Source organism: Argentina silus, assembly GCF_951799395.1.
Source record: "Argentina silus genome assembly, chromosome: 6".
Classification (NCBI taxonomy): domain Eukaryota; kingdom Metazoa; phylum Chordata; class Actinopteri; order Argentiniformes; family Argentinidae; genus Argentina; species Argentina silus.
Genome location: NC_139660.1, coordinates 23,450,588 through 23,477,986, shown reverse-complemented (window position 1 = coordinate 23,477,986; position 27,399 = coordinate 23,450,588). Strand labels below are relative to the sequence as shown.

General features: G+C 48.2%; 3 protein-coding genes across 3 annotated transcripts in view; 2 read left to right on the top strand and 1 right to left on the bottom strand.

The window, feature by feature from the left end:
• Positions 1–13,175, top strand: part of sh3rf1 (SH3 domain containing ring finger 1) — a 32,649-nt gene extending 19,474 nt beyond the window's left edge. Inside the window, 8 exon segments of the mRNA XM_083671311.1 lie at positions 1,799–2,110; positions 5,783–5,893; positions 7,367–7,494; positions 8,316–8,486; positions 8,822–9,081; positions 9,291–9,607; positions 10,606–10,982; positions 11,121–13,175. Of these exon segments, the coding sequence (XP_083527437.1) occupies positions 1,799–2,110; positions 5,783–5,893; positions 7,367–7,494; positions 8,316–8,486; positions 8,822–9,081; positions 9,291–9,607; positions 10,606–10,982; positions 11,121–11,289 (1,845 nt within the window). The 3' untranslated portion in view covers positions 11,290–13,175.
• Positions 13,176–17,144: 3,969 nt separating this feature from the next.
• On the top strand, positions 17,145–21,289 carry cbr4 (carbonyl reductase 4). The gene is made up of 6 exons (XM_083672113.1): positions 17,145–17,289; positions 17,742–17,890; positions 18,265–18,385; positions 18,655–18,791; positions 19,294–19,428; positions 19,792–21,289. Exons 2-6 carry the CDS (start codon positions 17,746–17,748, stop codon positions 19,968–19,970), a joined length of 717 nt encoding a protein of 238 aa, XP_083528239.1. The 5' UTR covers positions 17,145–17,289; positions 17,742–17,745; the 3' UTR covers positions 19,971–21,289.
• Positions 21,290–22,766: 1,477 nt separating this feature from the next.
• Positions 22,767–27,399, bottom strand: part of palld (palladin, cytoskeletal associated protein) — a gene marked incomplete at its 5' end in the record, with an annotated part of 55,490 nt that continues 50,857 nt past the window's right edge. Inside the window, 4 exons of the mRNA XM_083672387.1 lie at positions 22,767–25,112; positions 25,603–25,736; positions 26,231–26,396; positions 26,723–26,930. Of these exons, the coding sequence (XP_083528513.1) occupies positions 24,952–25,112; positions 25,603–25,736; positions 26,231–26,396; positions 26,723–26,930 (669 nt within the window). The 3' untranslated portion in view covers positions 22,767–24,951. The remainder of the gene's footprint in view (positions 25,113–25,602; positions 25,737–26,230; positions 26,397–26,722; positions 26,931–27,399) is intronic.

Genomic DNA, 27,399 nt, shown 5'->3' with positions numbered 1-27,399 from the left:
CCCCTTTCACAATGTTCCAAATGTATTGAAGCAAATTGCACTAAACTTGCCATTAAAGGGTATTGTCAATAAACTCTTAAGATGCTCTCCCAATTCCCCCAGCACCCCATTAAACACAGCTTCCTGCGTCTCCTAAAAAAGCGTTTTTAGACATCCTGAGGTAATTATCTGTTTTTGAAACATCAGGGTTGTTTCTCCACAGAACTGGCTTGTGACTGCTGAGATGTGCCTTTTTAAGCTAATAATAAACTGGAACAATAATAAACCTGAAAAATGACCCAATCCTGAGATGAGGTGGGCACATTAAAGAGTCTCAGAATAGCTTTTCTCGCTCGAAAATAGAAGCGTACGTTAGCGGCACAGGAGTGGGCTTCGGTGGCCTGTCAGGGAAGAGAAGAGCCATTTTTAGGCATTTGAGGCAGACATACTTTCTGCGCGAAACGCTTTTGTGAAGGTAATCTTTGACTCTGTGCCATCAAAAGTGACGTTCTCCGAGGGAGATTTCTTTTGCTTTTCCCGACTCTATTCATGTGACAATGACTGACTCAGATTCTGTAATCCTAGCGGCGGTGGGCGTTGTGCAGGGGATGGATGCAGAATCGCTCCACGCTTGCAATTGGTTTTCACAGTAAGGGATACCTTCACATAGAAGAGGAGGAAATTATCGGGACAATTCTGTCCAGTTACATAAACGAATGACACGCAACCATTTGTCACATTCACACCGTGTCCCAATTCTCCCTGAAGACGACACACACACACACACACACACGCACACACACACACACACACACTGCATCTGATCTGTCAGATGACATTCTTCATTTGTGTGTGTGTGTCAAATCTGCCACTGTTGGGAATGTTGACAGCCTGTCGACTGACCTTGCATACTTACAGTAGGCCTATTCTCACCCCGGCATCTGATCTAGTGATAACAAGTGTACACACACACACAACCCCCTCCCCCCCACGTTGAAGCCATCTTCCTGGCTTAGCACCGTCCCCCTCTGGAAGGGTGTGAATCTCTCCCCTTTCATGTCCTAAGTAGAGAGGGTGAGTGGAGCAGCTCAGGGCTGTCTGTGTCACGGTGGAGCGCTTCCCTGTGATTAACTCAACCCCCCTTTTTTCTTCTTAGTTTTTTTTGTGTTGTGTGTGTGTGTTCTTCCTTTGATTTCTAGCTTCAGATCAGCGGTAGGCCAGAGAGAGAGAGCCTGCAGTCTCTTCACTCTGCCTTTAACCCCCCCCCCCCCCCCCTTAGGGGCCTAGGCTCTGACCCCCACACACACACACACACACACACACACACAGGGTCCTAGTCTGTGAGTCTGGAGGCCCTCTGGCAGTGTTCTATTACACTCGGTGCACTGTCTCCTCTCAGAGGATCTACCCAGTGGTGGGGCGGTCCTTGTTCCTTTCATTATGAAGACTGACAGCTCTCATTATCACATTAACAACTCTCTGTCTCTTCTCTTCCTCTGTCCACCCTACCTCTGCCTCCCTCCCTCCCTCCCTCCCTCCCCACCTCCATGTCTCTCTCTCTCTCTCTCTCTCTCTCTCTCTGTTATCTCCGTTCTCATTTCCTCCATCCACTCCTCACTCTCTAAACTCTTCCTTTCCGTCCCCCGCTCCTCCTCCTCCTCCTCTACTCCCTTTCTCTTCTCACTCTCTCCACCATCCTCCCTCCCTCCTTCCCCCTTTTCTCTGTTTTCTCTCCACTCTCATTTCCTCCCTTCAATCTTCTTCTCCCCCCCCCCCCACCATCCACCACCTCCTCCTCCTCTTCCTCCTCCCCCCGTAGTTCAACACGGCGGCCCGCCAGCTCATCGAGTTGGACAAGCCCTCCGATTGGAGCGGGGACTCTGGCGAGGGGGCGTCGTCCTCGTCCAACGGCGGCGGCCGGGGGGCGGCGGCGGCGGCGGAGAAGAAGAACAGCAAGAAGCGCCACTCGTTCACCTCGCTCACCATGTCCCACAAGCCCTCTCTGGCCCCGCCCCCCCAGCGCCACTCCATGGAGATCAGCGGCCCGGTGCTCATCAGCTCCAGCAACCCCACCGCCGCCGCCCGCATCGGGGAGATCAGCGGAGGGCTGTCCTGCAGCGCACCCTCACAGGTGAGTCACCGGTGGGTGGGGGGCGCGGGTGGGTCTGGGGGGTGGGGGGACTGCAAGTGAGTCACAGGGTGAGAGGTGCGGGGGGACGCGGGTCGGTCTGGGGGTGGGGGGGGGCTGCAAGTGAGTCACAGGGAGAGAGGTGTGTGGGTGGCGGGGGGTCGGCTACAGGTGAGTCACAGGGAGAGGTGTGTGTGGGGGCTGGGGGGGGGGGGGGGGGTCCAGGAGGGGGCTACAGGTGAGTCACAGGGAGAGAGGTGGGGGGGGGGCGGGTGTCCATGATGTGTCCTTTGTTTTGCCTACGGAACCTTGTACTCAATGAGGTCACTGAAAACAGAACAAACAACAAGCCCTATTCAACTTTGTTTTCTTCAAGATGTTTATTTTCTGACAAAGATTCCCACTCTCTCCTTCTGTCAGCAATTACCCTCCCTCCCCTTCCCCCCCCCCCCCCCCCTTCATTCCGAACACGCCATCGCTCCGTCCAAGCGTTTGAAAATCACGGATGCGTGACTCCACTCGCCCGCAAAAAAAAAAATACAACACTCCGGCTTATAGCCCCCGAGGTTTCCACAGCAACCCCGGAATGGCAACCACTCACAGCTGCTCTGTGGTTGCCAGGGGGCTGTAGACGTGGTTGGGGGGTGGAGGAGGGGGGGAGCGTGTCAGACAGACACATGGAAGGTGATACTGATTGGTCACCGTCTTCTCCACTCTGGTGACAGACAGGAGCTGTGAAGAGAGGAAACCATCAGAAAGTCCCTTTTTTCTCCATTTTCTCTGAAGCTGATAAGAAAGCACTCAGAAACGGGGGGAGGGGGTCGTGTGTGTGTGTGTGTGTGTTTTAGTATCTGTGTGAGCGTGTTTTAGTGTCTGTGTGTGTGTTTGTGTTTTAGCATCTGTGTGTGTATGTGTGTGTGTGCCCGCGCGCTCCAAATAGAAGCACTCCAAATAAGTGTAGCATTTCATCACACGAAGGCTGTATATTGTTCTGTAGTCTCCCTCCCCTGGTTTACTGTTCAACCCTGGATTATTGCACTCCTGTATAATTATGGCCTTACTCCATTATTTTGCTTGTTAAAAAAAACTAACCAATAACTAAGCATCGTCACCTGAAGAAATGGAGACGACAGGATGCCTTCTCATCAAATCCGTTTGTCTGTTTCTTTCAGCGGTTCTGTTCCAGTCCAAAAAACAGTGAGATGGTTTTGCTTGTTCCAAACCAACAGGGCTTTTTGGCTGTCAGCGCTCTGACAACATTCAGAGCATCGGCTCTGTCTCGTAGCGTAGCCCCCGGCTCTCCCTCCCTCCCTCTCCCCCCCCCCCCCCCCCCCTGTCTGTCTGACACGGCTGTCTTACACCCAGATTCTTGCAGCTGGGTGAGGTGTGGGCATTTTATTTGAAGTCATTTTTTTTTTTTAAGATGTATTTTTGGGTTAGATGTATTTTTGGGTTAAACAATAGAATGTGCCCTTGAGCGACCCTCTCTCTCTCTCTCTCTCTCTCTCTCTCTTTCTTTCTCTCTCTCTCTCTCTCTCTCTCTTTCTCTCTCTCTCTCTCATTCCCTTCAAACACGTTGCAGACACGCTGACATGCTTCCTCGCTCATTCCCCTGGGAAACGGCAACCGCAGAAATCCACTCTCAAAGAAGTGGCATTCTTCAGTCACTGCCCTGATTTGTTTGTGTGTCTGTGTGTGTGTCTCTCTCTCTGTGTGCGTGTGCGTGTGGGTGTGTGTGTCTGTGTGTGTGCTGCTGAGAACACCAGCCGTGCTTGTTTGTGTGTGCCATGTTTCTCTATACAGAAACTGGGTCTCTCTCTCGAAATGTTTCTGTTTTGCATGCCCACATACCTTTGATGTCGGGCTGATCTCTCTCTCTCTCTCTCTCTCTCTCTCTTTGGAGACCTGCAGCTCCCACAGGGGAGGCTCAGAACCAGCTCTTTTAACACGCCAGACTCCTGCGTTTCTCTTGGCTAATTATTAACCAGACGCTGTTGTCAGAATCAGGGAAAAACCTCCATGGAGGCCTGGAAGGTAGATCCCCCCCCTGTGTGACTGGAGTTACTCCTACTCAGGAGCAGTTTGATCTATAGATTAATGTGTTTGATAAAAAAAAAAAAAAAAGACAAGGCCCTTCCCCAGGCGGTATCTAGCTGCTCTGGCTAGGTCTCTCTCTCTCTCTCTCTCTCTCTCTCTCTCTCTCGCTCACTCGCGCTCTCTCTCTCTCGCTCGCTCGCGCTCTCTCTCTCTCTCGCTCACGCTCTCTCTCGGAGGAAGGGGGAGAGGGAGAGTATCCTGGGAATGAGCCAACCCCCCCCCCCACCACCACCACCACCCCCCAGTCTACTGTTTTTACTGCAGTATGAGAGAGAAGGCTTTGTCGGAGGGGGTGGGGGGGGGGTGGCGGGGGAAGAGGAGCAGACAGTTTACATTAAACCACTGCAAAGCTGCCATCTCTCCCATACTCCTGTCTCAACAGCCTCCGTTCATGTCACGTCATAGGCGGGCCGTACACACACACACACACACACACACACACACACCGTAGGTGGTCGCCCTCGAATTTTCCGTGTTCAATACAATACACACACACCTAGACACACCTCAGGGAGGCCCATTGGACTCCCTTTGTGACATGCTGGCTTGGCTTGGCTGAAGTGTTGGAGATGGAATGTGAGGTGGGTCCTCTCTCTCTCTCTCTCTCTCAGTGTGTGTGTGTGTGTAATGACTCACCTTGAGAGGCCAGGCAGTGTGTCCCAGGCAGTCATGCGTGGAGCATACTGAGCAAAGGAGGACATTGTGTGTCCAGCAGTATCATAGTCCTGTTACCAGGGTACTAGACACACACACACACACACACACACACACACACACACGTGAGAATCATTCAATCATCCAACGTGACATTTTGAGGGCATGACTAAAATCGACTTGGGAGTGTATCGCGATGACATTGTGGTCTGGTTCAACCTGAGCGCTGGCGATTCCCTCCCCTATAGAGACTTGATGAGACGAGCCAGACTGGTAAACACGTGCCCACGGTGCGTCTTCTCCTACGGGGGTCCGCCCGGTCGGAACAGAGCTCCGCCTCTACTACTCTAGACGTGGTCGTGGTCGTCCTCGTACACGGTATTACATCATAGTACATTCCTTCCGAGTCTGTAGCCTCGTTTTTTAAAATACCGCCTTCCCTCACCTCCTCGAGGATGTCCGTAATCTAACGTGACTGGAACGGTCCAACCTTTCCACCCATCAAGTCAGATCGGTGATGGGAGGAAGGAAGGGAAGGGGGGAGGGAGGGAGGGAAGCATCGGGGAGCGGAGGATGGGATGCGTTTTCTAGAAGGATCCAAACGGGATCGGAACGTACGAGTGTCTTCTGCCTGCCGGTCATACCTTGTGTTGTTAACGCCATGGCCACAAAAGCCTTTCCTTTTTAGTCCTTGTGTCCTGAGTCCTCGCCACCTCCTCAACCCCCCCCCCCCCTCCCTTAGACCCACTCCGTTCCTCTGCGTTTTCAGAAGGAGGAGAGGACATGCAAAATCAAAAAGAAAGACTTGTGATATTCGCCCCCCCCCCCAAATTCAGATGAATAGAGTGAATGGTGTCTCTTTTTTTCTGTATCAGATGTCTCAAACGGTCTCCCCCCCCCCCCCTTTTTCCCCCCTCCCGACAGGTACACATCTGTACAACCGGCCTGATCGTGACCCCGCCCCCCAGCAGTCCCGTCACCACGGCGACGGTCTTCACGTTTCCGCCGGAGACGAGCTACGCGTCCATTCCCGTGGTGAGGGCGAAAGGATTCTGTCTGTCTGTCTGTCTCTGTCTGTCTGTCTGTCTGTCTGTCTGGTGTGTATTCCAACAGTGGAAAACACTTTCCACAGTGGTCGTCGTTGTTAGAATTCTTGCGGTGTGCATTTTGTATTACTCTCCCGAGTAAAAAAAAAAAAAAAAAAAAAATAATCTAATCAGTCAATCAAAATCAGAGTAATCCTTCACCCAAGGCCTACAGAGTACAGGGAGGGGGAAATGGGTGCAAACATAACAGTAGTGTTCCCATGGCTCTTTGTATGTGTGTCTGTCTCTGTGTGTGTGTGTGTGTGTGTTAGTGTGTCTCTCTGTGTGTGTTGGTATGTGCTGCTGCTGAATGGAGAAGAATGTGTACACAAAGGTTTGAGCTTTCCGCTTCACCGGGGAACTCAACATGATGTTTTTGTACAGATGATTTCTCTGGCCTGCAGGCAAACTAATTATCTCAGCTCAAGCGTCAGCAGTGAACCAAAGTGCGTGAGCACGCACACGCACACACATGCACACACACACGCACGCATGCATAATAGCGACGGAGCCAGAGCTTTATAGTAGTTATCTCTGTCTGCACCTCAGGGCTGTTAACGTCAAGCCGCCATAGATGAGTCTTGTACCTGGATGCGCTGCGTCTGGGTCTGTCTGCTATTGTTTGCTGAGTACCCATTATTTGTTGTGATACGGATGGTTTCGCCTGTGGAGAAATAATTGAAGCCCTTCAAACTTGCTGTGTGTGTCTGTGTGTGTGTGTGTGTGTGTGTGTGTGTCTCAGTGTGTGTGTGTCTCTGTGTGTGTGTCTCTGTGTGTGTGTCTCAGTGTGTGTGTGTCTCAGTGTGTGTGTGTCTCTGTGTGTGTGTGTGTCTCTGTGTGTGTGTGTCTCTGTGTGTGTGTGTCTCTGTTTGTGTGTGTGTGTGTGTGTCTCTGTGGGTGTGTATGTGTGTTTTCCCCGGTTTCTGTCACATTTCGAGGCTACAACACAAAGCAGAGGACCTAGAGGCTTCCTCAGCGGGCCGGCCTGAAGGCCGCTCCATATAATGTTTACAGACGTGTTTGTCATTTTCATATGGTACCAATTAAACAAGAGAGGAAGCCATTTACCATCCGGCATGCTGGGTTTCCTAGCAACCGGCCAAACAAGCACATAGCGAGCGGGAGCGGAGGTTTCCCAAGTTCCAGAGGGGAAGTTGGGGACACGTTCCAAACGTCTCTGCCAAGCGATACTCCCATACCATAGTAAGCAGAGAGTAAACTGATATCGGTCTTTTCAGCGACCGGTTCCTCAGGTTATGTAACCCCTGGTCGTTGGGTAACAGGGTCATGTTACGGCACTTTCTGAACTTGAAGAATGGAGATCGTGTTGTCAACACACAACCCGGTTAGCGAGTTCCCCCCGTGTTTTGTTTTCGGGTTCCCCCGACGGTCAGTGTTGTTCATGTTTCTTTGTGTTTCCCAGAATGCACTCCCGCCTCCCCCGCCTCCTCCCCCGCAATCCTCAGCGATGGGAGCGGCGGCGTCATTGGCTGCCGGGCAGAGGCCCTCCCCCAGTACCAGTGACCAAGGAGGGAGACAGAGACCCACCGTGTGAGTACCGTGTTACACACACACACACACACACACACACACACACTGATTCTCCGGCATTACAAAAAAAAACCCGTGTTACACCACTACGCCCACTGAAGCTAGAAGCTGGCAGCTAGCCAGAGGAGTAAGTTTCCCCATCTTACCACGGTTAAACAAGTACATGTGCAAGGAAGAGAGGGTTGGCCTCGCCTCTGTGTGACCCCCTCTCAGCTGTCAGCTGTCTCCTGGGTCTCATCTCAGACCCCCCCCTGTCACCCCTGACCCCTCACCTTTGACCCCATTACTCCTCCGAGATACTCCAGACACCTGATTGGAATTAGATACGCCCCGCCTCCCCAAACTGTGTGCCTGTGTGTGTGCCTGTGTGTGTGTGTGTGCGTGCGTGTGCGTGTGTCCGTCTCTGAATTTCGTTGCCTTTCCCTCCTTCACTGACACCACTGAAAGTGTCGACTATTTGTCAGAAGCCCAAACGCCTTCTGCCCTCCTGCCTGTCCCCCAGTCCCATTCCACACTGCTGTGGAGCGCTGACCCACATTGCTGTGTCAAACTCTAACACACGGCAGAGTGCATATCTCTCTCTCTCTCTCTCTCTCTCTCTCTCACTGAATGAAGTAGCACCAGAGGAGCCTCCATCTGTCACCGTGTGAGATCTCTGAGAGAGAGAGAGAGAGAGAAACAGGAAGAAACAGCAATAGCTAGTGCTATTCTCCTAAGGGAGCGTGCTTGTGTGCGTCCTCCGCGTCTGCCATGTGTGTCGTCGGAGGTGTTTGTTTTCCCGTGTGTGTGAAGTGTGTGTCCTTCTCTCCTCCCTCGCCCAGCTACGTGGCCCTGTTCCCCTACGCGCCGCGGAAGGAGGACGAGCTGGAGCTGAGGAAGGGGGAGATGTTCCTGGTGCTGGAGCGCTGCCAGGACGGCTGGTTCAAGGGGACGTCCATGCACACGGGGAAGATCGGCGTGTTCCCCGGGAACTACATGAGCCCCGTCAGCAGGTATGACACTGTCACACACACACACACACACACACACACACACATGTGCATACGCACACACTTTTGCGTTCATACACCTCCACACTTTTGCGTGCACACACACACACTCTTTTGCATACACACACACTCTTTTGCATACACACACACACTTGTCCATACACACACACACACACACACACTTTTGCATACACACAAACACACACACATATACACAAACACACACACACTTGTGCGTACACACACACACACACACACACGCACACAGATGTTGTCTGCCCATCCAGCGCCTGTAGGTAGTCCTGACCCTCCTCTTCTCTCCTCTCCTGTCCTATCAGGACGGCCTCAGGCAGCAGCCAGCCCAAGATGGCCCTGAGTCTGGTCACCCAGGCGGGCCGCGGGGTCACCATCGTCAGCCCCTCCCCCTCCGCCTCCACAGACTTCAACAAGCCCCTCCCCATGATCCCCGGCCCGGCCCCCTCCTCCGGCGCCGTGGTGACGGCAGCTCAGCTGGCGACGGGCCAGCAGCAGGCCAAGGTGCTGATGCACATGACCTCCCAGATGACTGTCAACCAGGCACGCAACGCTGTCAGGACAGGTAGGAGTGTGTTTGTGTGTGTGTGTGTGTGGGACATGGAAGTTTGTAGTGTGTGTGTGTGGGACATGGATGTTTGTACTGTAGGAGTGATTGTGGGGTTGTGTGTGTGTGTGTGTGTGTGTGTGTGAACCTGTGAATAAAGTGTGTGTGTTCTACGTGTCCTGGTTCGCATCTGGTCTGACCCGGCCCCTCCTCTGTGTGTCTCTCAGCTGCCTGCCACAGTCAGGACCGGCCCACGGCTGCCGTGCCCCCCCTCCAGGCCCAGCCCCCCGTGGCCTACCTGGCCCTATGCCCCCAGCCCTCCTCCTCCTCCTCCTCCACCCCCCCAGGCTGTACCCGCCCCCCCCTGGCCCTGGGCTGCGCCTCGGCCTCCCTGACCCCCCCCAACATGAGCGCCGCGTCCCTGGAGGGCGACGCCCTGCGGCCCTTGGCGGTCCTCGCCATGCCCGTCGGAAACGCCACGGCCCTCGGGAACGCCGCCTCCGGGAACTCTGCCCTCGTCTGTCGCCTGGACAAGGATGGGAAGGTGGGCACTATGGTCCCGGGGGACACAGGGGGGTGGGGTGGGGGGTGGGGGGGGGGATTAGGGGTTAGACAACTTGACAGACGGTAGTAGATCTTAAGATGCCGCGACTCGGCTCTCTGGAGCTGCATGGGCGGGTTTTTGGAGTTGTGTTTTATTATTAGAAAAAAAAATGTTTTCTCACTTCCCAAGGATTTATGCCAGCGATGCACATACCAGCCCCGGCCATGGCTTATTGGTATGGGCAAGCCGACGTTAGCCACGATGATAAATGCTGACACTTCCCAAGGATTTGTGCCAGCGATGCACATGCCAGCCCCAAGCCCCCCAGACACACAGCTCGTTGGCATGGGCGGTCGATGTTAGCATATTTCTGGCTCTCTATCTTATCGTCACGGCTAACACATATACATATATATATCATAACATCACTCCATTGGATAGCTGAAATACTTCACATTCGTCTGGGAGTGTCTGGTGTCCTCTTGTTTGCATTCAATTACTGAGAATACCAAGCACTCTTTTTTTTTTTTTGGGGGGGTGTTTTCTTGCTGTCGAAAACAGGGCTGGAGTTAAGTCTTAAGTAGCAAATTTACACACAGAGCGGCGTCTGTTTCACCAGCGAGCCATGGGAATTGAGTTAGAGAGAGAGAGACGGGAGTCAGGAGTCAGATGAGGCCATCCTCCGACAACGCTAGCTAGCGGCTGCCTCCGCTCCTGATGACATCATCTCAGCAAATGATCTCATCCGATGCCGGAGCGGCGTAGCGCAGCAGCCGACCGTTTCTCCCCTGTGATGATTCTGTTTGCGTCGTGTTCTACAGCGGAAGCGCTAACCTGCCTGTACCGTTTCGAAACTCATGAATTGAATTTGAAAAATTCATGAAGCCGGGTCTCCTACGGAGTTATTCATACCCGGTGTCATGTCAACATCTTGTCGTACACCGATCTGAGTCGTTGACACAAGATCTTTTCCTCCTCTTCCTCTCTTTTCCCTGCAGAGGGAGAAGAAAGGCCTCCTGAAGCTGCTGTCGTCTAACAAGAAGAAGGCACGCTCCTCCCCCCCTTCCTCCCCCACCCTGGAGGCAGAGCAGGCTGCTGCTGGGGGGGAGGTGTTCCAAGGGGCCGTGGGTCCCGAGACCCCCAGCCCCCCCTCCTCTTCCTCCTCCTCCTCAGGTGGCGTCTCCACAGGGAACCACGTCCGCGTGGAGCCCGAGTCCGCCACCGCCTCCGCCTCTTCCTCCACCTCAGGCCCGGAGTCCTCCCATCGCAAGAGCAGCCCCCTGGACGGCTGCGCCCCCATCGCCCCGCCCCCTCGCCAGGCCTGCTCCTCCCTCCTGTCCCAGCAGCACGACGCCCGACCAATCATATGCGAGAGGTAGGCCACCGACCCGTTTGATTGGTCAAAAGGTGAAATACTGTCATCGTTTTTTTTCTTGCAGTGCGTCACTGAACCTGTGCCCTTTTTCCCCCCCACTACACACACACACACACACACACACACACACACACACAGGTACAGAGTGGTGGTGTCTTATCCCCCGCAGAGCGAGGCGGAGCTGGAACTGAAGGAGGGCGACATCGTGTTCGTCCACAGGAAGCGAGAGGACGGCTGGTTCAAAGGCACGCTCCAGAGGAACGGCAGGACCGGACTGTTCCCCGGAAGCTTCGTCGACAGCATCTAAGGCGGGACCGCTACTCGACCGCACCGTGAACTGACCCGACCGTAAAACCATTGTCTGACTTAGTTTTGGCCTTTTGATGGAGGCCAAAACCGTGAGCCAACCCACCAGATCAGCATTGATTGATTGATTGATTGATTGATGACAAGGTGGCCGGGGTCAGAACCAAATGCAGATGAACAAACCTTCACAAGAGGCTGGAATGGCCCTCAAGAGCAGAGAAGAAGAATCATCATGACATTGTTTTCTTTTTCTTCCGTGTTGAGACAAGTCAGGGGCTGCGGAGAGAGATGTCGGTCGGCAGTGAAAGCACAGTGGACAGACTCGGAGAGGAGAGCACACAACTCACGGTTTATTTAGTTTATTTATATCTCTGTCAACGATTCAGAAATGTTAAATGTGTGCCTTGTACTGTTCCTCACTTTATTGTATATAAGGAAAAACAAAGATGATTTGAGTCACAAAAGCTACAAACGATATGAACTTTTTAAATAGATGGAAATATTACAAAATGGTAACTTATTTCTTAGTTTTTTTAGTTTTTCTGGAAAAGATGAGCTTGGCCTTGTTTTGTTTGTGGTAAAGTGTTTCGGGGTTCAGTTGGCTCCTGCCTTACGACACGCTTCTGACATCCTTTATGCTCGTCTCTGATTGGCTGCGATGCTGTATGTTAATACTGCATGGGGTCTTGGCTGACTGGCTGCTGAGCGCAAACTAAGAGTAGGGAGGGAAGAGAGTGAGCGATGTCTACAGCCCTCGCTGTGGTAGAGTTGGGCCTAATCCCAATCCGATCCCCTGACTCCCCTCCCCTGGAGGATCTGAGAGGACTGAATATGTACCAGCCGTATGGCTATAGCTTCTGCTTGGATTCCTTTTGAGATTCGTTATGGGGAGGCCAAGGGAAAGGGAGCATACAATTTGGTTTGGAATGGGGCCTTGGAGTTGCCCCCCTTGCCAACAATGGAGTTTGCACAACCTACTGCCCCAAACCGGGTTTCCCACGGGCTCCCAGGTCCCCTCATTGGAGAGAACGACGTCTTGGTGGAAATGTTGAGCTGTTTGATGATTTGATTCAGTTTGCGTAATGTTAGGAAAGCCATCTGCTGTCGTTCAATAATTGGATAGATTTTTTTTTTTGTTGCCTTTTTGATGTGTTAAAAGATACACTTCATAGACCAATCAAATGTTACTAACTATATTCTATATGTACTTATCAGACATCGTAGCTGCTCCCCCTTTCCCTAATAGTAGATGAACCTTCTCTGACACAGCTCTATATCGCAAGAGAACGACAGACACAATCACGTACAGTAAATCATGCACAACTCTGATACATTTTAATATATTTATATTTATATCCACACGGTATTTGTACAAGATCAGCTGCTCTCTGTGTCTGCTGCTCAGTTTCCAGCGTGGACAACACAGCAAGACAAGACATGAGCCCTGAAGGTCCTCCTTCACACACACACACACTCTCCATCTTCATATCAATGATTTGTTCTTAACGTGTCTTGTTTCAATAAGACAAAACCATTGCTTATTTACTAACAAAGCTCAGATTGTTTTCCTCAATGTAACATATCATGATCACTCCACCAATACAAGCTAGCCTATTTCTCTCTTTAAGTTGTGAGGTGTGGTTTGTTTGTATTACCAATCAATCAATGACTTGGACCCCTTTGATTCTTGGTTTTGTCGCCGGGTTTTTGCTGTACAGTACGTCTCGTTTGTGTGATGTTAAGTGTTTCTATAGACTTGAATATGATTTCCGTGTGGTAAGATAGGGTTTGGTACTGATTTGTTTTTGTTTGTTCCGGAAAGCACAAAAAAGAGCAAGCTGCGATTGAGCAGGTTTTTTTTTTTTGGGAGGGGGGGGGGGGGGGGGGGGGCTGGATCCGTGGTCTCACAGAGCCCTGGGTCCTTGTAGTCTCAACTCATTTATTTTCAAACAGTCTATCTGGAAAACATGCCATGCACTCCTCACCCCCCACCCCCCAAATCCTTCTGCTCAAGCTCAGCTGTAGCACAATGACAGGTAGGACCTATAGGCCCTAGTCCACCTCAGTCACAGGTTGGCATCAGCAACTGGATATCACACTTCCGTAAGGCCCCAAGGGGTATGGAAGGTCCATGTAAAAACTAAGCTACATTCTGACATTTCATATTACATCAAGGGGGAATGGAGGTCACAGATTTCACCACATTTTTAAAAGTGTGTTTGACTGTTGAGCGCGAGACTTTTGTTTTAGGTGACTTATGGGGACCACTGTGTGACTGACTGCTGGATATGTTGTAGTTTGTGTTGTTTTGAGATCAAGTTTGAGCGGTTGGGTAGAGGCTGTAAAAAAAAAAGAAGAAGAAAAACAACAACGAAAAAAAAAAACGTGGTACGAAACACTGTTCAGACCTTTTTGTTTGCTTCTCAATGAATTGCTTGTATAGAGTTTAACCTGATGTTCCACTGTTGTCTTGGCATTCACCATCTCCACCTCACCTCTGATGCCAAACTGTGTTTTTGCATTTGGAATGTTTTCTGTTACCCATGAGCCTTCTTCATACATTTCTCTCTCTCACACACACACACACACCACACCCACACACACACACACACGCACACTCAACTACTGTACCATCAGTATATACCATAACAATTTTAGTCTCAATTTCACATCCATCATTGATGAATGATCAAATAATGTGTATTTTATTTACATTCTTTGATTGTCAAGAACAACCGAAGCAGTTACTTTGGGTGTTTCTGTGAACATGCTGTTTTTACTGTAATACCATACCTTGTTGGAACACAAGGTAGCACTAAAGTCTGCTTTATTAAAAACAGATTCTCCTTATGCCAAGGTGACTTACTTGATTTTTTGGGTTATGATTATTTTTATATAGTTAGTCTATTCATTGTAAGTCTGGATAAATGGTGACAGTTGGCATCCACTTATTTGGCACAAGTCTGTGCAAAAAATATACTTAAGTATTGGAGGGATTTAGCACATTTTGTAAAAATGATTATAACAATAAAAGCTAAAAGGGTTTCCACCATTGTTGTCATTCCTTTTATGTTCTCAAACAGCGCGTCACTGTCAATCTCTTAAAACAAAACAAGATGTTTTTGTGTGTGTGGTGTTCTGCAATCCTTGATTGCATTTCATCCCAGAAAGTTGCTCTTTCCCATCTGACCTTGTGTGTTCCCCTTCACAGATCTGAGATGGCTATGACATGTGGAAGCTGTTGCTTCATCTAGTTACGGCCATGTTGCTTTCCACCTACCCAGTCCCATGACATCTGTGGAGGGAACGAGGTTAGATGGTCTGAAACACAGCCCTGGTCCTCTATGTTCCCCTGTAGTACTGATGACCTGGCTGTTTGCTTGTCACTTCCTGGCTAGGATCAGGCTGTCTAAGATCGTTAACACAGACATGTGGGACACGAAACAGAACAGAGTCACTTCCTCATACAGACCCATACCTGCTTGTGTGTTTATGCGTCTGAGCATGTGTGTGTGTGCGTCTGTGTTTGAGCTTGTGTGTGATGTGTATATTAACAGTGTGTGTTCAGAACAGAGGTCAGGTCACAGTAGAGGCCAAGCCTGGTGAACACCTTAATTGAGGTCAAACACAACCTACAGCAGGAGTAACATGGCTCTGTTTCCAGAGAGAACAGCTGCTTGCTATGTCTGTGCCTTTCCCTCCCAGTGAAATACATAACTTTATTTTCCATTTGTTGTTTCAGCTAAAGATATACATAGGAATCAATATCAGGCACATACAAGCACATAGAAATCCCGTATTAAACAGTACATTACATTTCCAAATCAGTTCAAACTAACGCAATGTACAGCAACCCACTACAGTAAGACATGCAGCGTGTGTGTGATGGTGCTCAGCTGGAGAACATTAAGAGGAGCTGACAGGGGTCTCGGAAAGGTCACGCTGGCACAGGCGCTTCCTTCGGAAGACGGGTTACCATGGAGATCAGTTATTTCCATTCGTGAGCATGACTCTACAATCCAGAGGACCGTAGAGACAGACAGACAGACAGACAGACAGACGTGTCATGGTGAGATAGTGAGGATGTCATTTGCTCTCGGTTTTTCCTTTTTATCTGACTTCCGGCTCTGCGTCTTTTTCCTTGCTTTATAATCAATAGTGGTTTCGGTTCTGCTACACTTGGTTCTCTCTCTCATGGCAGAAGATGAATGAGGTGTGTCGCTAGAGAAGCAAGGAGAAATTATCTTATTTCTTGTGCAAACTGTGTGTGGGTGGGTGCGTATTCATAATGCATAAGTACATGTTAATATGTGTAGGAGACGGGCAAGAGTGATAAAGTGTGGTGGTACAGAGGTCATAACGCATACATATTCATGTGAGTGTGTGAGTAAGCAAGCAGGAAATAGATTCCATTTATCTCAAGTGGATGAAAGCCGCTGTGTGTGTTGAGAGAGATGGGGCGGTGTGAAACGACTGTAAAGCATCGGGGCAGGTAGAGGAGGTGGCACTTAAATGTACTCTGTGTGTGTGTCCTTCACACTTCTTCGCACAGAAGTGTGAATGAGAATAATTTCAGGTCCTGATGTTTAGGATGTCGATCTGAATACAAATCAAGTCCTGTGACACACACACACCAGTCTATGCACAAAGAATTTGAATCAAAACAGCTACACTACAAACACATCTAGATCAAGTTTAATGTATAAAGGTTTTTTAATTAAAAGTGACTGTGATGCTAGAAAACCTATTTCAAAGAAATGCCCAGAACATCATAGGAAAGGAACATTTTAATTAATTTTGTTTTTCTCTCTCTCTCTCTCTCTCTCTCTCTCTCTCTTTCCTTTTTACCGACTAGGCCCTGAGGAGAAGGCTTTATGTGTTGTTCTTCTTTTTCCTCTGAGGGCAGCCTAACTCATAAGACCCGGGGTCAAACGTCATCTCTGACAGCTCCTGTGATTTACCTCCTCCTGGAAACAAGTCACCGTGACAGCAGCACATCAATCCTCCAGAGTCCGATGTTTAACCCCTTCCAGCTGTGATAAGACCACCCATTCACCTGCATTGTCTTCACACCAGTAGATGGATGGATGTGGTGTTGTGTTGTGAACCAACAACCTTGGGCCAACAACTTGGCTACCGTTTATTTTATTTTTATTTATTTTTAAATCATACTAGTTCATTATTTGTTCTACGTGGATGCAGAATAAATAGCCATTCCAGTCTGCAAGTAACTTCAAATCTATCAATTCCTGACATGATGTTGAGAGTTCTGTCAAGTCTCAATGTCTTCGAGTTGGGGTTTGTCCATGTCCTCCAAATATAAATGAGGACTGTATTTCGATTCCTAAGGGTGTTTTCTTTTTTACAGGTACCGCTGTACTACTATTAGCAATGTTTCTATTACATTACCATAGTATGAAGCTGAGTGAATATCTTTTTAAGCGTCCAAAAAGCATTGACACCTATAATTTCAGGCACTTGCTGGTGTAGCAGGTAACATTGCACACAATATAGTCTATCAACTCCTCAAACCATGCTTGTCTCTCTCAGGTAACATTGCATACAATATAGTCTTATTAACTCCTCAAAAGTAGCCCCGATGGCCAGTCCGCTTCTGGTGGTGGTGGTATGAACACAGTGCCATGTCCCTACAGAAAAGTCCCAGTATGAATGGCCGCAGTCTGGTGAGAGATGTCTCACAGACGTGAAACCTCGCACCAAAATGTATTTTCTACTCCAGTGGTTGTAATCTGACTGTGCGGACGGGGCCAATTTCTACACGAAACTCTTGCTCCCCCTTGTGGTCAATTTAAAATCAGCATTCAAGAAAATGTAAAATGGCGACCTACATGTGGGTGTGCTTGTCAATAACCAACTCAAGGTAATCCGCAGCGGACTTTGCTTACGACACGTAGAATCAGACGAAGAGAAGCACACGACGTGATCATTTCAACCTGTTCGTGCCATCCAATACAAACAACAAGCGCTGCGTCAAATAAAGGTGAGTTAAAGCTAAATGCACTATGTGTCCAATAAATAACCATCTCACAGTCAGATGATGATAGCGCTAGATCTATTAAAAGCGCAATTCTGGCTGCATCTGTGTTATTTTGACCTGACTTGTAGCAATGACTAGCGCAACTAGTGTGAGTGTGAAAGTCCAAGCTAATGTCTAGTCCTATCCACTAGGGCCATGTCCCGACTGTGTGTGGTGTGTGAGTGTGAAAGTCAAAGCTAATGTCTAGTCCTGTCCACTAGGGCCATGTCCCGACTGTGTGTGAGTGTGAAAGTCAAAGCTAAAGTCCTGTCCTGTCCACTAGGGCCATGTCCCGACTGTGTGTGTGGTGTGTGAGTGTGAAAGTCAAAGCTGATGTCTAGTCCTGTCCACTAGGACCATGTCCCGACTGTGTGTGAGTGTGAAAGTCAAAGCTAATGTCCAGTCCTGTCCACTAGGGCCATGTCCCGACTGTGTGTGGTGTGTGGGGGCTCTAGGGGCATTGGCAGGGCTGTGTCACGCCTGCTGGCAGAGAGAGGCTCCAGGGTTGCAGTGGTGTCCAGGAACCAGGATGCTGCCCAGGCCACTGTGGCAAGTCTGAATGGAGGTACACACACACACACACACACACACACACACGACTATACTAGTAGGGCCATCTGTCTAGTTGTGCCACTCTTATTACAGGAGAACGTCAAGTCATGTCTTGTTTATTTGTCATTACATTAAAATGCCTGAGGCAGAGCAGCTCTACAACATCACTCAACATCAACAATAGAACGTAACAAGGATAATAGATAACATATAAACAGTAACAGTAACCATCTGTATTGGCTACGATCAACATACCATGTTAACAACAACTTGTTTTCTGTATTAAAGTACGCCTACTTGAGTTTAGAGTTATGTTTTCCATTTAAATGAAAGATGAGAGTCTGGGTTCTAGATGAACTTGAGTTTGACCTAACTCTTGCGTTCCAGCGGACCACGTGGCTTTTAGCTGTGATGTCTCCAAGGAACAGGAAGTGCAGAAGACCTTTGAGTTGATTCAGAAGACCTGCGGAAACATCTCATACCTGGTCAATGCAGCTGGCATCAACAAGTAGGTGTGTGTGTGTCTGTGTGTGTGCGCTAGGTCACAATAGAAGTAAATGAAGCAGATGGCTGCAGCCAAGCTTATGCATGTGTGTGTAGAATTACATATTCATAGTTGTGTGTGTGCTCACGTCACCTCACGTTGTACATGTATCCGTGTGTGTGTGTGTGTGTGTGTGTGTGTGTGTGTGTGTGTGTGTGTGTGTGTGTGTGTGTGTGTGTGTGTGTGTGTGTGTGTGTGTGTGTGTGTGTGTGTGTGTGTGTGTGTGCGCTCAGGGATGGTCTGTTGCTGAGGACCAGGCCAGAGGACATGGTGTCTCTCCTCCACACCAACCTGCTGGGGAGCATGCTGACCTGCAGGGCGGCGCTGCGGAGCATGCTCCAGTCCCAGGGAGGGGCTATCGTCAACATAGGTATGTTCAAGTTCAAGTTCCTTAAGTTTATTTAAAGGGTTTACTCACCTTTGGACCTGGGTCGGTACAGTGTCTTCACGGTGGCTGAGATTCCAAACTCCTTCAATGTAAGTCCTTGTTCTAAGTCGCCTTCGATAAAAGCAAAATGTCAAAAATGTAAAATGTAAAAATGTGATGTCTGCAGTTAATGTGTGTGTTTTTGCAGTATGGCCACTAGGGGGTGGTAGTAGACAACAGATACCCCCAGTCAATGTAGTTTTCTTCCACTTCACATTGTCTTGCGTTATTAAGAGACACTCCATTTTCTAACGACACCCTTTATACCGTGACGTTTTTACTGGCACTGTCTGAGACTGAATGAAATTCCCCCTGCAAGTCAGAGTCTTGCAGTAAGAGCCTTGTTAGCGACATAGTCAATATGCAGTGTACTGTGCTCGCCATTCTGTGCTCCATTGCGGTGTTTGACATTGAATAAATGAGTGGTTGTCTGCCCTCTGTGTAGGGTCTGTGGTGGGGTTGAAGGGGAACGTGGGCCAGAGTGTCTACAGTGCCAGTAAAGCAGGACTGGAGGGCTTTACGCGTTCCTTGGCCAAAGAGGTCGCCTCACGGAACATCCGGGTCAACCTGCTGGCTCCAGGTAGAACTTCCTCTCTCTCATGATCTGTTGTTGTCTTCACTCTTCCGGTGGTTTCTCATGTCCTCATGTCTACTTGATCATTGAACCCTAATTCACACGACAACGCTGAACCAAGCTGAGCTGAGCTGAGCTGAGCTGAGCTGAGCTGAGCTGTCACTGTATGGCAGCAGGGACAGACTGAGACTACAAAACAGCCCTGGACTTTCATATGGACACCACCGGCCCCGCAGCCCAGGGAATTCTCCCGGTGCTCCAGATGGCCAGTCCGCTACTGTATGGTAGTACGTACCGTGTAAAGCCCTGTCCTCTCTCCTGACCCTGACCCAGTTTCTGTCCCCCCTCCCCTTCCCCCCTCTCCTCCAGGGTTCATCCGTACTGACATGACGGCGGAGCTGAGGGAAGGGGAGAGCATGCGTTCCATCCCTCTGGGACGCTTCGGGGAGCCGGAGGAGGTGGCCCGGGCTGTCCTCTTCCTCCTGGAGTCTCTGTACGTCACAGGCCAGGTGTTGGTGGTGGACGGGGGGCTGCAACTGACCATGTAGAGGGGCCCTCTCTGGACCCCCCTCACCCCTTCAAACATCGTCTCCCTCAAGTCAGATGTGTTCTGTGTGGTCTTGGGCTCTCTGACCATCAGTTGGCTATCGCTATTCCTCTTTTCTGAATCTGGTTGTGCCTTATCATACACTTGTTCCTTCATTCTGAGCCGTGTGATTTGTCTGTCTGTACATGACACTCCCTGGACGATTTTCAAAGCTCTTCTCCCTTCTCAAAAGTAATTTTTTTACCAGGCTTAGGACATACAGCTGGTTCGAATGGCTGGATACTACTTCAAACTGACACAACCAGGGCTGTAGATGTACATTGTAATATATGGCTCTGCATGTCCTGTCTTGTCTCAGGCACAAGCTGTGTGTGTGTGTGTGTGTGTGTGTGTGTGTGTGTGTGTGTGTGTGTGTGTGTGTGTGTGTGTGTGTGTGTGTGTGTGTGTGTGTGTGTGTGTGAACCTCTGATCTGATGCTGTTTTTACGTTGGCCTTTTTGAGATCAGTGTAAGTAACCTTTTAACACCGGTCATCCCAAACGGACGTCCATGTGCGCAATGTGACACTATATTAAAAGAACTCTGCTGTGGTGAGTTCTTTTAGAATTTTCCTAAACGTCTTTTTTTAACATAAGAGCTTTTTTTTTCTTTTTTTTATAGCCTCCAAGTCATGTCCTGAGGTCCGATCAACACCTGCTCCTCACCGTAGCTTGTACCCTCATCATGGTGAATGGAAACGGACCTTACAGTTGGCAAATGGCTTACCCATTTCAACCATAATGGGTCATACACATAGACAGAAAGACAGTAACAGTTATTTGCATGATCAATGCGCTATAACATAAAGAATAGAAGCCAGCGCGCACCCAGCCTCCGAAGAAAAGACACCTGTATGTCAAATCGCAGTTTTATTTCTGTTTGTCTATTTAAACCTTGTTTTCAATGAGCATCCTATATCATCTCCTCCTGTGAGTGTATGTAGGCTACAGTACGTGTGTCTGCGTAAAGGCCAGTGATGTTGATAACAATACCGAAAGTGGGCAGTCAATGCCTATAAGGGCATGATATCGATGTGCAGGGAGATGGACAAATTCGGAACACATTTGGAACACTTTTGTGTGTCACTCGATGGCTTGTTATACGCCAGGAGACAGTTTTGAATGTGGTTTACATGGTGGAGCAAAAGAGCTGACGGATTTGTCTGTGGACTTTACTGACACATTAGCATAAAGCGCATAGTCACTCAAAGAAGAAGCAATTTTGTGTCTACTTTTAATTTATTATGTCTGTTAATTCAATATGTAATCTATTCAAAATACAAAATGTGGTATTCTCATGATTCTTATGTCCTTTTTGCATGGTACTGATGTAATTCAATGACTACACTGTTACACTAACGTCAACAAACGGAGGTCTCCAGACATCACTCTGGGTGCTTTGGTTAGTAATGAGGAAGCCCGGGGTTTCTAGTGTTAAACAATATGGATGTGTATTTTTGTGAATGGCTATGGATTTGGTGGTATAGTTTCCCTCTCTTTTCACAGTACTGAGTCACCATAGGGCCCCACTACAGTTGTAGCTCAACCCTTGTGGGCGGGGCCACTTTTGAGTGACACTCAGTCATGACTAACACGACTGACTCCACTGTGTCTGACAGCCTAGGCCCCTCCTGCCCCCTGCCCCTTCTCAGCCGAGCCCCCTCCTGCTCCCCAAAGCCTTCACTTTCATCAGCAGATTAAATTCTGTTACTCTTTCCAAGACTTAGAGAGTGCTGACCAAAGCGCTCATGTTTCATCCTCCGGCCCCCCCTGGGAGAGCCACCCCCCCACCTTGCTGTCTGCCCCCCCCCCCCTAAGCCCACCACTGGAGGGCCCACGGGGAGAGGGGTGGGGGTCCGCCTGCAGCTGGAGGGAATTATGAGGGGGGAGGTTATATTTTTAGCACAGCCAATGTTTTGAGTATCCAGTTACAGCTCAAGCCTTGTGTTGCAGATGGATGGGGGTCAGAGGTCACTGTCATGCTCGGATGTACAGATTGTAAATGCTGTGATCTCATCTGGTATTTCCTCCAGTCTGGAGACAAACGTCGCTGCTTACAGTGCAGCATATATAGCTACACTCACTGAGCACTTTATTAGGAACACTATACTTATACTGGGTAGGGCCTCCCTTTGCTCTCAAAACAGCCTCAATTCTTCGTGGCATTGATGTTTGAAACATTCCTTTGAGATTCTGGTCCCTGATGTCATGACTGCATCACGCAATTCCTGCAGATTTTTCAGGTGCACTTTCAAGCTGTGAATCTCCCGTTCTACCACATCCTAGGTGTTCTATTGGATTCAGATCCGGTGACCGGGAAGGGCACTGAAGAACACTGAACTCATTATCATGTTCATGAAACCAGTTTGAGATGATTTTTTGCTTCGTGACATGGTGCATTATCATGCTGGAAGTAGCCATTAGAACATGGGTAAATTGTGGCCATGAAGGGACGTCAGCAACAATACTCAAATAGGCTGTGGCATTCAAGCGATGATTGATTGGTATGAACGGGCCCAAAGTGTGCCAAGAAAACATTCCCCACACTATTAAACCACCTCCACCATGAGAAGGTGTACAGGTGTTCCTAATAATATGTTCAGTGAGTGTATATACATACAGTACAGCATATATAGCTATATACAGTCTAGGATGTGATCTGATAAGCCATTTTCCTGAGGATAAATATTGTGGCAGAATATGTTTTTGTTTAGTGAAGGTTTCTCCAGAATGTACAAAAACTTATCTTTACTCGGCACCTCCAGAGAGTTTGATTTTTATTATCGTTCATAAACTAAAATAATAACAATCCATATACAGGCACATATTGGCATAGAAATCAAAAATGTGTCCTCTATGTTGGTGTGAGCACAGTCATTACATAATGAAACATGCTCTGAACAGATACTGAAAAAGATGCCCATTTGGTAATACAGAGGTGAGGCAGAACATATAATTACTTATTTCAATACAGTTCTATGCATACCATCCCATTTATCACAATCTTGTAAGTTTTTGCCTCTGAAAATTATGAAAAAGCATGTCAATGTTAACTGAATTGATCCTGCTTAAGGCAGTTTGGTACAAGAATAACATGCAGAGATATTGTGATTCAAATAGACCAAAGTGATCTTTTAAGGCAGTAAAGTTTCTAAGCTATTGATATTTTAAGTAATACAGGCAGGATTATGTTGAACATTTGAGAAAGGATCACTTATATAATTTATGTCAAGTTTCTTGGGAAGTAAATACAGAGTTTTTAACCTTTTTCATACAAAAATAAAGTGGACAATCTGTGGTGTGTGATCAATAAACTAAGCCATTATTATCAGGACAGGTTCATGTGAGTGAACATTTCAAACTTCTAAAAATAAACCATCAAAGGAAATATGTGATCTCCAGAATCAGTCACCACGCATCATTTTCAATATCATCTACACCACCAGCATTTCATCATCCGTCATCGCCACCATAGTCCTTCTAACATCATCCTTCCATTCCGTCTCATCCTTGATCCATCCAAAACAACGTGCTGCCTTTCATCAGCTCTTGACGTGCTCACGGCTCACACAGTTCATATTAGCGTTGGAAGTGACTGTCGTTGCTGGGCTGAGACAAATCATCTGTTGCTGTGCCGTGTCCTCCTGGCTAAAGCTAACTCCTTGTCCCGCCCCTGTTCCAGTCAACCCTCCAATACCAGAACCTCCTAGCCTGTCAGGGCCCAATCCCCAGAGAGCTCTCAGCTCTCCTGTCTGTGTCATTCAGCCAACATTCTCAGTTTCACATCTCAACTAAGTCACAAAACAGTTTTAACTTTCATGGTTGTTTGATTCAACAACAAATAAAGAAGAGAAACGTCTATAAGTGTAAGGCCCGGCCTTGTGCAATAATATGTATGGTATTGTGCTAAACCTAGAACCCAACAATGCTGACATCTGCGATGTTGTTCTATAACTACAACCAGACACAACTGATATGATATCCATATTGTGCTATATTACCCAGAGTATGCAGTGATACCCATATAAAATAAGAACTGTGTGTTGTGGGTGGGGGTCTCTCCTTCGCTGACTCAAGTCCTGGGACGATGCACAGCTCCGATGCTTTGGACGTTCCATCCTTCTCCTCTGCAAATGAGTCCAGTTTGTCCCGTTTCTAGCTACACATCCCTGCCCCAAATAATTGCCTTAGGTGCTCTTGTTGGTACATCAAAACGCATCAATGATAGATAGATAGGGTATTATTACAAATGGCACCGTTGTAACATGCATAATAAATGCTACTTTTAATGTTTCACTTTTAAACCATCCATTGTCATCTTTACAAAGAGATCATGTGAGATATTTCAGGCACTTAATAGGTCACCCCTCACAAACAGGACTGGGATTCTGGCAGTGTTCCTTTCAGGACTCTTTTACCAACATTCCGACAGTGAAAGAAATGCTGAAGGGTATAATATCACTTGTCAAGTCTTCCTCAGTTCCACCATGACATTTATGGAACCCATCATCAAAAAAAATGTGTGAACAGTCTTGTTTCATGGACCACACAATGGCAAATAAACTACAAAAATGGCCGTCCAGATCTCTCCTCCTACCTCTGTAGATACGGTGGATGATGAAATAGAACACTCTGATCCTTGGGGATCCATGTTTTAATTGACACTATGACACCATGGTGGTTTGTCTTCTATGACCTGGTAGAGCAGAGACTGCACTGGCTTGTTATGGCCATCATCAACCATCTTCCTTAATAGCAGGCTATCTGTGGCCATGTCATAATATAGATCCCTCAAGTGGAGTGAGTTGGTGTTGAAGTCAGATGTCTTAGTTAGGGAGTGTTGGGGGGGGGATGGGGGGGAGGGGGGGGGCGTTGGGAGTCAGGGATCAGTTTTCAGGAGTGTTGGGGTTTAGGGTGTGGCGCTTTGGCGCCCCCCCGGTGGTCTCTACAGGTCATCGCTCTCCACCAGGCCTCCGGGCTGCAGGGGGCTGGAGTCAGGGAAGAAGGCAGCCTTCACGTCCAGCCCCCTCTCTGTCAGAGCAGCGTAGCGGCTAGTCGATGGACGCACCTTCTTGGGCTTGGGGGTGTTGGGCTGCTGCCACTGAGCTGAGGACGGGGCGGGACACAGGAAGAGAGGTTGAGTAAAGGGTCAACAACAACAACAACAACAACAGCAACAACAATAAATGTGACACCTGTTCCATTTGGCCCAGGCTTCTTATGAGAATGTCCCAGACAGAGAGTAGTAGCCCATAGAGTTGTAAACTCTTAACTGATTATAGTTACACCATGTAGTCAACTTTCTTCATCTTCTGTGAAATAAGTGGGTGTAAATCAAATGTTGGTGATTCACTGCCACCTGCTGGTCTGGAGTGTAATATCACCTCAGCTCCAGTGTCTCAGGTCAGTCATTTATTGGTACCAGGAGGTGGTGTCATGCACCTGAAAGCCATTTACAATCTGTAGATCAACCTATTGAAAACCATGCGTTCCCAAGTCATAGGAAGTCCCACCCTAGTTGACTACATGTCGCCCCTCTTGCTGTCACACATGTAATATATATGATATAAAATAGATCTCTGTGTAGCAGACTTACTGTGCACGTCCAGGCGTGCTGTGCTAGAGACGATGCCGGCCTCGTTCTTGGCCGACACGGTGTACCAGCCGGCGTCCTCCTTCATGGCCGGCTGGATGATCATGCAAAGGTAGCCGCAGTTGTCCTGGTGCATGCTGGGGAATGGAGTTTGTTCAAAAACACTTAAGGCAGAGTTTCACCGACTGATATTAAATGATCAATACTTATCATTGCCACTTACTGTGTATGGTACTGCTTATATGACCAACTTATGCATATTGAGTTTATAGTGTCTTACAGATGGCTTCCTGATCTCCTTTTACTCTACAGGTGTCACTATAGAACTGGATGAGACTAGAGGGACCTTTCTGACCAGCATCCCATTGACACCCTGACTGATCCTAACCTCAACCCTAATATTAACCAAACCCTGAACACTAACCCTAACCCTAACCTTAACCCTAACGCTAACCTTAACACTTACCTTAAGTCTAACCAAATTTCTGAAATAAACATTATTGCTAGTTGCTAGTCAGGCATGTCCCCTCAGTGTTTGATAGTCTCTGTGTTGTGGTGATAGTTTACCTGACTCTCTCTGTGTTGTGGTGATAGTTTACCTGACTCTCTCTGTGTTGTGGTGATAGTTTACCTGACTCTCTCTGTGTTGTGAGTGAAAGACTCGTTCTCTTTCTTCCAGAAGATCTGTGGGAAAGGAACAGCTGACACACGGCACTCTAGTCGCACTGGGTAACCCTCGGCAACGCCAGTGTTCTGCAGCTTCTCGATGAACGAGGGGGCCTTGTGCATCTCCTTGGCTGGTAACAGACAGATTAGATTAGATTAGATTCAGATCCTGATTCGTAGTGTGACTATGTTTCACTGTGGTTCCTAATATAACATCAGTCCTCTATTGTCAGTCCAAATTTTTTTACTTGTCTATAAGACTTTGATACTTTCCCATACTGTATGTCCCTTATTTTAATGTTTTTGTGAAGCCCATTAGATTGCATATATGTACAAAATGTGCTATATAAATAAATATTATATATATATATATATATATATATATATATATATATATTATAAATAAAGATTGATTTGAGACAATATAAGTGTCTACAACATGTGTACGTGTGTCTACCTGCAACAATGAGTTCCAGGTTGAAGGAGTTCTGTCCAGCCCGGTTGCTGGCGATGCAGGTGTAGATCCCGGCGTCGCGGCTGGACACGGGCTCTACGACCAGAGAGTGGACGCCGTTCTCCCTCACCAACATCTTGTGGGCAGAGTCAGGGCGGATGGTCTGGCCATTCAGCTGCCAGATCAGGTCTGGTGTGGGCAAGCCGCTCACCTGCAGGGGGCAGCACAGAATACACACTCAGCTACAGGGGGCAGCATATTTTCACAGTTTTACTGCCCGTATCCAACAAGTCATTTGTAGTTGCCTACTGTCTGTATTTGACTGTTCTTTTCCGTCATATAAGTGTCATATCATTGCCTTCGACAGACATGTGTGACAGTCATGATCTGTAGGCTACACATTTTGAGTCAGCTCCTGTGTGTGTGCGTTCTTGAGCTCCACAACAAGCTCAAATCGTTTCCCATTAACAAACAAAAGCATGATAATTTATCTAGTCACTAGAGAGATACAATTCAAATGATGAGCACAATCCAATCCCACTCCTCCCCTAGAACAGTAAAATTCTTAATTTAACAAATTTCGTGAATTCATAGAAAACATGCAAACATTGATTTTACTGTAGCCTTTAATGTTACATATTTTTGTGCGGCCGCACCCACCCTTCCGAAGTGCCTGGTTG

Excerpts from the sequence above, each read along its gene's own strand:
- cbr4 (XM_083672113.1), top strand. The coding sequence starts at position 17,746 with ATGTCCCGACTGTGTGTGGTGTGTGGGGGCTCTAGGGGCATTGGCAGG. Across the intron at positions 17,891-18,264 it reads TGTGGCAAGTCTGAATGGAG|CGGACCACGTGGCTTTTAGC; the intron begins GTACACACACAC and ends CTTGCGTTCCAG. Across the intron at positions 18,792-19,293 it reads AGGGGCTATCGTCAACATAG|GGTCTGTGGTGGGGTTGAAG; the intron begins GTATGTTCAAGT and ends CCCTCTGTGTAG.